Source organism: Phaethon aethereus, assembly GCF_964289735.1.
Source record: "Phaethon aethereus genome assembly, chromosome: 6".
Lineage (NCBI taxonomy): Eukaryota > Metazoa > Chordata > Aves > Phaethontiformes > Phaethontidae > Phaethon > Phaethon aethereus.
Window position 1 is genome coordinate 10,944,533 of NC_138580.1, and position 10,989 is coordinate 10,955,521.

General features: G+C 49.8%; 1 protein-coding gene across 1 annotated transcript; it reads left to right on the forward strand.

The window, feature by feature from the left end:
- Positions 1-2,504: 2,504 nt before the first annotated feature.
- On the forward strand, positions 2,505-3,979 carry TMEM37 (transmembrane protein 37; the record flags this gene model as incomplete). Its single annotated transcript, XM_082001168.1, has 2 exons — positions 2,505-2,525; positions 3,365-3,979. 2 exons carry the CDS (start codon positions 2,505-2,507, stop codon positions 3,977-3,979), a joined length of 636 nt encoding a protein of 211 aa, XP_081857294.1.
- Between the last annotated feature and the right edge of the window lie 7,010 nt (positions 3,980-10,989).

Sequence of the window (10,989 nt, forward strand, 5' to 3'; positions counted from 1 at the left end):
GATTGATGGGCCAAGGCCAATCGTATGAGGGTCAACAAGGCCAAGTGCCAGGTCCTGCACTTGGGTCACCAAAAACCCTGTGCAACACTACAGGCTTGGGGAGGAGTGGCTGGGTTGCTGCCTGGCAGAAAAGGACCTGGGGGTGCTGGTTGGCAGCCGGCTGAACATGAGCCGGCAGCGTGCCCAGGTGGCCAAGAAGGCCAACAGCATCCTGGCCTGTATCAGAAATAGGGCGGCCAGCAGGAGCAGGGAAGTGATCGTGCCCCTGTACTTGGCAATGGTGAGGCCGCATCTTGAATACTGTGTTCAATTTTGGGCTCCTCACTCCAAGAAGGACGTTGAGGTGCTGGAACATGTCCAGAGAAAGGCAATGAAGCTGGTGAGGGGTCTGGAGAACAAGTCTTACAAGGAGCAGCTGAGGGAACTGGGGTTGTTTAGTCTAGAGAAAAGGAGGCTCAAGGGAGACCTTATTGCTCTCTTCAGCTGCCTAAAAGGAGGTTGTGGCGAGGTGGGTGTTGGTGTCTTCTCCCAAGTAACAAGCGATAGAATGAGAGGAAATGGCCTCAAGTTGTGCCAGGGGAGGTTTAGATCGGATATTAGGAAAAATTTCTTCACCAAAAGGGTTATTGAGCACTGGAACAGGCTGCCCAGGGAAGTGGTGGAGTCACCATCCCCGGAGGTATTTAAAAGATATGTAGATGTAGAGCTTAGGGACATGGTTTAGTGGTGGGCTTGTCAGTGCTAGGTTAACACTGGACTTGATGATCTTAAAGGTCTTTTCCAACCTAAATGATTCTATGATTCTATTTTATGAGTCTATAAATAACCCAGGATGTTCATAAAACTATTCTATCATGTGATGAACCTAAAACAAGAGGGATGTGGCAAGCATCAAGTCTGCAAGCTTGGATATCATGTTCAGAAAACAAAAAATGTTGCAGACCACAAACCCACAAAAGAAGTTTTAACAACAGACCTTGCCAAAATTTGCTGTGTTGCAAAAGCGGAAAATCCCAATTCAGTGTTTGATAGAAATATAATCTAATAATGTATACAACTTTGAAGAGAAACAATTCAACAAAAGTTTTTGCAGGAAGAGAGAAAGAAAAAGGTCAGAATTTATCACTAAAATGTGAAGTATGAAAACTGAAGTAAACATATTGTTCAGAACACTCACTCTTACTAGAAATAGTGTTACAGAAAGCACGTCCAGTTAAATCATAGCAGATCTAGATATATATGTATTTTTAAAGGAAACAGAAAGCCCTCGTATAACTGTGTAGATATTAAAATAAGGAGAAAATCTGTATGAACAACTGATTTATTCAGAAAGGGAAGCTGTTAGGAGGTTAAAGTTATGATAACTTCTACAGCCCCATAGTGGAGAAGGACACCCTTCCAACTCCCATCACTAGAAAGGGAATGGTCAAATTCTGCCCCCATCGCTGTATGAGGGAGGCCCAGGAACAAGGACCTGAGGAGTGCATCTGCTGGAGCCTGCGGAGTCACTGCAGACCTCTCCACTGGAATCTAAAGCAGAATTTGGCAGTAAAACAAGAGTTTTTGATGACACAGGAAAACCAGCTTCCTTGGGTTTTTAAGCCATTTCTGACACCCCCCCCAAAAAAAAAAAAAAAAAGAGTAAAGCAATCAGTAATTCATTAGAGGATGGCAAAACACGAGCAAGAAAAAGAGCAAGAGCATAAAACTTTATGAGCAGAGGTGTTTTTGCTGACGGCACAGGTAGAGATACATAAGGTTAAGTACGCTGGTAACAGATAAGAGTGCGCACGCAGCCCAAGGTGAGAGGCCGAATTCACAGCGGGCAACGCGGAGAGCCGATGTCCGAGCGGCTTTGGGAACGCAAACACCGGGAGCAGATATGGCTTGGCAGCTGCCGGGGAAGGGCAGGACGGGGTGTTAACTGTGTTCTGGGGCTGGGTATCGCTGTGCCCAGCTCTGCAACCCCAGAACTGTTCCCGGAGCCGTGCAGAAGGGCTCCTTTGCAACAGGCTTCTGGAGGAGCGCAGTACCCGCTGCCGAAAGGGCTGCGGTCCCCGGGGCTGGACGAGCAGGTCTCGGGCTTGTTCCCCGTCCCGCGAAGGCCCGGCGTCGGGGCCAGAAACGCCGCCCCGAGAAACTCAGCCCGGCCTTTCCGGCAGCCGGTGGTCCAGAGGCACACGGGGAGGGGATAGGTCTGCAGCGCGGCCGGAGGGACCGCTGCTGCCCGGCACGCCTTCCCTCAGGGCGGCCGTGCTCTCGACCGGGCCCGGACAAGCCCGTGTCCCGGTCCTTTCCCCGCCGGGCCGGGCCGGGGGTGGGAGGGGGCGCCCGGGCCGGCCCCACCCGTCGGGGCCGCGCTGCTGACTCAGCCGCGGGGGGGCCCGGAGGGCGCCCCGGCTCCGCGGGCGGGGCAGGCGGGGCGGGCGGGCTGCCCGCCGCCCTCCGGAGAGATAAAAAGCCGCGGCCGGAGCCCGCCCGCGTCTTTCGGCGCTGCCGGCACCATGACGGCCATCGGCGCGCAGGTACGTCGCCAACCGTTCCCACCGCCGGGCCGGGGCAGAGGGGGGACACATGCGGGGGAGGCTCCGGACACCGCGGCCGTGGGGCTGCCGCTTCAGACCCGCGGGGGGCCACCGGCCGGATGTCCCCCTCCGCGGGCGGGCCGGCCGGCAGCAGCATCCCCGGCTGCCTGACTCTCCCCTCCCCACCGGCGGGCCGCAGCCCCTTGCCCCGCCGAGCACCACCGCCTGCTGCGCAGGGCTGAGGGTGCTGCGGGGGGTTTAGCTTGCCTTTTAATTAAATTTCGGGTCGTCTTGGAGGGTTTCTGTGAGGAGGGATGTGCGTCGCCCGCGCTAGCCCGCGGGGGTTACAGCCAAAGACACTCCCCTAGCCCCGGGGAAGCCGAGCCGTGCCGGGTCCTGACCGCTGCTGCTGCTGCGGGCAAGAGGGGAGAGCCCGGCGGGCTGAAGCCCGGGAGTGCTGTGGGAAATGAAGGGCAGTGCTGGTAATGGGGTGTCCCCTGCCCCGCTTCTGCTGCCGCCTCCGTCCCAGCCGTCGGCCTTTAGCTTCCCAGGGGCCGACGGGTTCCTCCAGCTATGCCAGAGCCGGCGGTTGTGCCGTGGGGCAGAGATCCTGCTCAGCCCGGAGCCTTTGCAATCCCGAACCCAGGCCTTGATGTGGGAGTGTTGTTCGTGCAGCTGGGGAACTGGGAGAGCTTCACCTACCCTTCCTGTCTCCAGCGTACAGCCTGGAACTGCACTGCCTTCCCCTGTGAGAGGGGGTTTGATGTGCACAAGCAAATCCCTTCAAACACTGGAGTCCCACAGCTTTGTCCCTCTGGTTTCATTTCACCCTAGAGTAGCTGTTAACGCTGGGTTTTTTTCCCCCACCACTATCCCTTAAGGCGCAAAGGCTGCTGGCACACCGGAGACCACGGAAATCCTTCTTTGAGACGCTCATCAGGAGCCTGATCATCTTGTGCGTGGCGATAGCGGTGGTCTTGTCATCCATCTCTGTCTGCGATGGCCGCTGGCTCTTCACGAGGGGGCAGCTCTTTGGACTGTGGCACTTCTGCACCGTTAGCAATGGCAGCGTCCTGAAGTGTGTCACTGACCTCAGCCTGGCCAACGTGGAGGGGCTGAGCGTGGGGGTGATTCCCATAAGAAGCATGGTGTCCTTTGCCGTTGTGGTTGCTATATTTGGCCTGGAGCTCCTGATGGTGTCCCAAGTCTGCGAGGATGCCAATGCAAGACGGAAGTGGTCTATGGGCTCGATCCTCATCCTCAGCTCATTTTTGCTGTCGGCCACTGGGGTTCTGAGCTTCTCCATCCTTGTCAAGGATCACCTCACCTTCATGGGCTTCACACTGACGTACTGGTGTGAGTTTGTTGCTGCCTTTCTCTTCTTCCTTAATGGGATCAGTGGACTTCACATCAACAGCCTCACACAAGCCAGGAGCAGCATAGGCAAAATCTAGGTGCAAAGGGTGTAACTCTGCCTTTGTGTAATCAGCTTTGCCAATTAGACTGGAAAAAAGGGAGTCTAATGAAGTTTGAAAAGGACACCATGTCTTAAGTTGTGTGCAAAGAGGGGAAGCATGAGTCAGTCTTGATGCCTGTAAAAGACATACCCACCCACTGGTCAGCATGGAGGGCTGCGCAACACAAGCAAAGCAGAGTCTGGGACTGGCTGCCGCTGCAATGCATTTTTCTGGAGGAGTGGTTTAAAGAAGAGGGTGTCCTGTTAAACACACGGAGGGGTGGCAGGCCCTACACATGTGGGCTCAATTTTGAGGCTTACACAAAGCCTGTACTGCTGTGGGATTGATGTTGCTGGGCTTTTCCCCCATACTCTGGAGCCTGTGAAGAGTGTGACGCAACTTCGGTGTGTCTCATGGCTTTGCTCTGTCTCAGGGACAGATGATTTGTGCCTGGTCATGCTCACTGGCATGGAGTATTGAAAATCTTCACTGGATCTCACTCCTCCATTTCTCTTCCAAGAGAGAAGGCACAAAGATCTTGATCTGGTCACCAGTTTTATTTCCTGCTGGCACATTCTCCGTATCTGTTCTTTCCTTGTGAGTTTTTTGGGGACACCACTGACAGAGGCACAGGGAGATGTAGCTGCCTGTAGGACATGTGCCAGTAAGTCACCCAAACGGACTCCCTCACAGTTTTTGCAAAGTTCATTGTAATGGGGCATTGCTCTTCCTGGTTTTTTTTTTTGTCCTTTTGGGGCAAGAGGGACAAGCTCTGCAGCGGCTTTAGGTGGGCATTGTGGCTGGGCAGACCATGCTGAGACTACCACACCTTCTGGGGTGTGTTTTGGTTGTCAGAGTTTTCTGCTCGGGCAACGGGAAATCTGCTCATCCTGTAGCTGAGAGTCTGCTGTAGCGTTTCTTCTGGGAGGAGAAAGCTCTAGATTCTCTTGACCAGACCAAGTTCTTTTTCTTCCTCCCATTAACAATGTGCCTGGGAGGAGGAGAAACCCAAGATTGCCTAAGGAGGGGCTGATGGGGACAGCTCTAATCTGTCACAGCTGTTGGGCATCCAAAGAGACTTGGCCAAAATTATACTAAGGCTGGTCTTCCTCCTGCCAACTCCTGAGTCAAGATCTCTACAATTGCTGCAGCTTTGAAGTTCCCTGTGGTGTCTGATGTAAAATGAGAAAAGACCTCGGAGGCTGGGTTGCCCCCACGTGTATCCTCCCCACCCAACATACAGCACTCCATTGACCACAGATAAAAAAGTCTTCAGAATATTTTAGAGTCTCTGGTTTAATGTTTGTTTTTGTATCCTCTGGTAAGACTGCTTGTATTTTTGTGTTGGGACAAATGTTTCTGTATGTTTCATCTCTGTAGCTTGTCTGATAGCTGTTGAGCAAGGTTTTCATTTCCTGTGCAGCAAGTTTAACACAGTTTTTCACCTGAAACAAAAGCATCATAACACAAGGGCCGAGAAGGCTGTGTAGGTGAGCCACAAGTAAACAGCTTTGTCTTTGAAAGCTAAGAAGCCTTCCTGATTCTAAAAGGCTAAGTCCTGCCTAAGCATACATCCACACTCGCTGGATGTGCTCCTGTGGACTCACTTGCCTTCATGAGGACAGTCTCCATTCCTTCTCAGATTTCTGTAACTTTTTAAGACAGTGCTCCTAGGCCTGTTTTGTGAAGCATTTTCAGACCAGGCTTGCTCTGGACAGTGCCAGTTGTGCTTTTGCACAGGAATTTGACCATCTTTCTAGTGAGATCACGCACAAAGCTGTGCCAGCCAGCCAACTCATGAAGCTCTTGCAATGTTTGAGGGTCTGTCAGGGTTTCTTGACCTGCTCACTCTCAAGGACAAGGACTTGTGCCCTTAACCTGCCTCGGGAAAACCACACTGTGATCGTGTCTTTGTGAAGGTGCTTTTGATTTGCTGAATTGCACTGTTGAAGACATGCTAGTGGGCTGAACTTGCAGATGCTTTTGTGGACAGCGTTGGCTTTAGCAGAGCCATTTACCCCAGAGTTATTCTGCAAGGTCCAGTCCCAAACTGTTGCACTTTGGTGTTACCAGGTGATAGAGTGCCTTAACGAACCGATAAATCAGTTGTGGTGCCTAGGGGTGCCCATACCAGGCAGGACAGTTCCCCTACGTGAGGTCAAGGGTGTCCATGGCTTGTCTAGAAACATGGATGTAACCTCAGAGTGCCTTCTTAGTGACATTCAAAACTGGAAATCAATTCTGCATGTACTCCCCTTCGTGCTAGTGGAAGGCTGTGCCTCCAGCCCTTTCCCTGACGAAAGGTAGCCAGAGCCAGACTGAGTCCCAGGCTGGTGCTTCGCAGGCAGTAGACAATGGGCCACTGAGTTCATCCAAGACTTGGGGCAATTGTGAATGATTTTAGGATGCTCTCTGCTAGCTGAAGAACAGGCCTTTTGTTGGGGGTAGGGAATCCTCTAGGGAAAATGGAGTACCTTTTTTTTCCATCTGGCTTTGTATTGTACTGCTTGACTTAATGCTGGGAGAAGATGTGTTTTGATGTCTAAATACTACAGAAGAAGGTTGATTGTCACAGAGACATCCTTATATATAGCAACCTGTGCAGCAATGGGTAACTGTTCATTTTCTGAAACCTGTGGAAGTGTCAAGCAATATTCCTGAAGTTTGTTAAATAAATTTCTTTGAAATAAGATAACTGTAATTTTCGCTTTATATTTAGATGTTGGGGTGCAGATTTAAGGGATGAGTGGGGTTTATGTAATCTCCCAGGCGCCAATTCTGTGTGTTTACCCAGCTAGACCGATGAAGAAACGACTGCTTGGCACTTTGCTGAGCTCTGACCAAGGGAGCCGAAGCTGTTGCACACTCCCCTCTCCTTTCCCCTCCAACATGTCCCCACCAAACCAAGCAGCCAGCACCGCTTTCTTGTCTTGCAAAACAAGAGGGGCAGTCAGCTGTGCTGCTTCATGGGAATTGGAGATAACCTTCTAGGCTCTTAATGATTTCCTGCTGTTGCATGTGCTCTGTTTACCAGCTAAAGAGCTCTTTCCTGTGTCCTTCACCTCCCTTTTCCCACACTGCACCCTGCGTCTGAAGCATCCTTGCTTTTTTTCCCCGCTTGGCTTATTTGACCTGCAGAAGTGGTATCTGAGCATAAATGCATTTATAGAGTTTTTCCTCAAGCTCACTGTACTAACAGGTTTAGTTAAATGTCAGGGAAACAGATTTCCAGCTTTACCACTGAATTAAGCTTATGCAATCTCAAGTAAGTTAATTAGCACCTGGTGTTCTGATGGGAGAAGCCATTGGCCTGTCTCAGATGGTTTAATATCTCTTAAAAGCAGGATAGTGAACATCACCTCTTGTTAAGGAGCTGTTTAGATTTGCTCAATTACTAACTTTAGTTGGAAACCTGTGCACAAACCATTGCTTGTGGCTGAGAATAAGGGAATGCTGGTACAGGGCATGCTAACTAGGGAGATGTCCAGAACTGGTACTGGTATTTTGATTTTTTTTTAAGCCTACAGTACCTTCCTCAGCTGTGCTTGGAGGAGGGACACTGGGTTTGGGGGCTGAGCTTTGCTTGCTTTTGTGAATCAGGGGAAGGTGATTGCAGAAAGATGACTGTCCTCACCTGCCTTCTCTTTCCCTCTGCTGGGGCCTGTGGTAAGCAGGTGATGGCCCTTCTAAACCTTCTGCGTCAGCTTGCACGTGTAAGAAGGGCCTCTCTCTTTTCTGGGTGAAAGAAGCGTCTGCCCCGGGGGCTGTCCTGGAGGGGTGTTGGCTGGGTTCCTGGGGCCTCTCACCTTCACCTGGATCCAACCGCTCTGAACCAGCACCCCCCCCCTTCTGAAGCAGTTCACTTCAGCACCCCCTCGCCCAGCGAGGTGTTGCATAACGTCGTTATTCACTGCACAACAATACTGCCTTTGCTGGGAACTTCCTTGTTGCTGTGCTGGGAGAGAAAATCCATTAATCACTTCCTCTTAAATTCAGCCTTAGGTCTTAGACAGCCGATGTTCAGGCTGCTGGAGCCGCTGCCTGCACGGCTGGCTTGCAGGGCTGCAGCTGGCTTCGCAGGGGACCTGGAGTGAATGGCCAGAGGCTGTCACCAGTGTCCCAGAACAATAACAACTACTTGTCTGAAAGATGGTACTCAAGTCTTATTTACCGATAACAAACGCCTGCTTTACATTGAATATCGAGGATCAAGTATAGAGAAAGGGAAGTTGGTGAACCCTGAATATGGAGTTTTGTGTTCAGCCTGTGCCGGCAGTTTCAGGCCACTGACGGTGGAGTCCGCGTGCCTCGCACCCGTTCATCTCCTGCTTTTTGCATTGCTCGCTGAGATTTACTTCCCTGTTCCTCTTTGTCTGCTTTATAAACATGTCAGCGTTCCCAGAGCTAAGTAACCCTTTTCTTTAGTATTCTTCAGGACAGTTAATCAAGAGAGATCCCCAGCAGGGAAGGGTGCTTTTGCATCGCCTGTGCAGAAGGTGGGCGAGGTGAGAAGCCATCCCACTGTGGTGGTGTTTGGCAGCAGCTCTCTACCTCCAGGTCACAGCACCGTAAGGCCCTGGGGCCGCCTGCTCCTGGCACCCACCTGAGTGGGCTTGCTCTTCCCAAAAAGCCAAGGACTCCGAATGCCAGCTGACATCCGAGGGTTTTTAATGGAGCCTCAGCTCTTCATACAAACCAGGCCAGCTCTCGGTGCCTGAAGCAAATGTCTTTTTGGTTATTGCAGGCAGGTCAAATAAAACCAAAATGGCCATGTAAAACAATAACTTATGCTAGAACTTTTTTTTTTTTAAAATACAAAAACCATCAGAATTTTATTTTGGGGCATGTGATTTGCCCCTGTTTCAGCAGGACTCCTGTACAAATAGGTATCACACTCAGCCTAGGTCCTAGCCTACCTTGTGCCATCAGTGCTGGTCCTAACTACGCGCTGCAGGGCTGAGCTCTTACACTGGCTTGTGGGAGAGCAAATAATTGCATCAGATCTAATTAATTACATGTTATTGTATCTCTGAATCTATATTTCTTCATTTATGCCAAAAGGCGGCACTTGCATTTAAAACAAACAGCTGCTTTGGCTTGACTGATAAATGTTTCATTCTCAGGCAGGGAACACACAAGTTGTTTCACTCTTCTTGGTCTTGTTTGTAGGACAGGGAGAAAATGAGGCTAAGGGTTGTATTTTTTTTTTAAGTATCTGACTTGCTAAATGCGCTGGGACAAAGTGAACCCCCGTGAAGGTTGGAGGCTCTGCATGGCTTGGGTAAGTCAGCAAGAAGTGAGATCTTTCACCCAAACGTGCATGAAGAGGCTTTCACTTCTCCCTCGGTCACGAGACTGATCCCGCTTCTGCTCTTCCTTCTACTTGCTTTGGCTGAGTTTTAAAGGACAAAGTCGACTGAAAACCTTGCCATTTCCAAAAAATGTAAGTTTAAAATTAATTCCTGGAAATGCTTGCCAGTTCACTGCTTTATATTTGATTTTTTTTTTCCCTGTTTTTAAAGCGGTTCAACTCTCCTGCTGCTGGGTGACCTGCATCAGCAGGCAAAGCCAACTGGGCAGGGGAGGCCAGAGCGAAGGTGAAACCCTCCCTCTGGCTGAGGTGCCCTTCCTTGCCTGGCTGCCATCAGCAACGCCTGCTTCACCAGGGAGGATACAGGCTGTGCAGTCTGTCAGCACCAGCAGAGAAAAAAAAAGACATTTTTCCTGAATCTCAGAGTTTTAAACAGTGCTAATAGCACTCAAAAACCTGCTTCTGCACAGGTGATTTAACTTTGAAAGCATCCTTTGAATTTCTCTGCATGTCTGCCTTCTGGTAAAATGGCAGAAGTCTACCATGATGGCTTGGTGTGAATAAAAGCTTGTTAGAGCAGTTTTGGCAGAGCGAGTGGTTAATGCCGCTGCATCAGCATTTGACATACCATGCACATTTTGCCAATGTTTTGTAGGTGATCAGGAGGAGGGAGAAGTGCGATAAACGCCACTTGCTTTTGCTCAGTTATCTTTGCCCTTGAAATAAACCAGGCAAGAATTGTCCCAACTGGGGAAATGCAGATACAAAACCAAGTAGGAGGCTTGATTGCATTTGTCAGATGAATTCTTTTATCCCTTTTCCAACTCAAACCAGGGAAATTTGCTTAACAATTTTATCCTTAAGAATGTAAAGCTGTATTAGAAGCTCAAATACCTCGTGGCAGCATGTTACAGTGTGCAGTCTTTGCAGATTTCTAAAATTTTTCATATTGTAGACTCTAAACAGGTATTTGCCAGCCACTATGGTGGTGTTTTTCACAAGATACCTTGTACTGTCCAGTTCAGTTGAGTTTTAAATGTCTCAAGGGCTTTCATTGCTTCCCTTCGGAGACTAGCTGGACAAGTCTTAGAGGTACAGACACAATAGGAAAGAGCCATCTTAGGAATGGCTTTCTTGGCCACCCTTGGAATACGCAATAATGGCTTTTTTACCATTTCCAAAACACACAAAGATCCAAATTAGATCACTGTTATTTCTGAGGTCTCTACTGTTAGAAGAGGCAAAGGGACAAAACTGTCTGAACCTGCCACTGTCACGGGAGCATACCTGAGCAACGGATATGCAGTCAGAGGGGAAACAGGACCTCAGCTGTGCTTTATGTTCTCAGTGTCTATCATCCATCACCACAACAGAACAACTCTGAATCTTGATAAATTTTAGGGATGAATTAATTTTTCATTTCAAACCCATGGGCTGTGTTAAAGAATGGCACGTAACCTACATCGTACAAAATTGATTGTCCTCCCAGCTTCAGCAGCAGAAGAAATAGAGAACATCTAAAGCCCACTGGCCTGGCTTAGCCTGGAACGTGTTGGAGAGCCACATGGAAGATGAAAGTTCACATTTAATGGTAGAAATAGCAGCTGAAAGATATTGGTGCAGAAAGAAACACAAATGACTGTGGCCAGAAACCCAAGGAAGAGCATAATGTTTTGGCCCATTTTGCCTTGCAGAA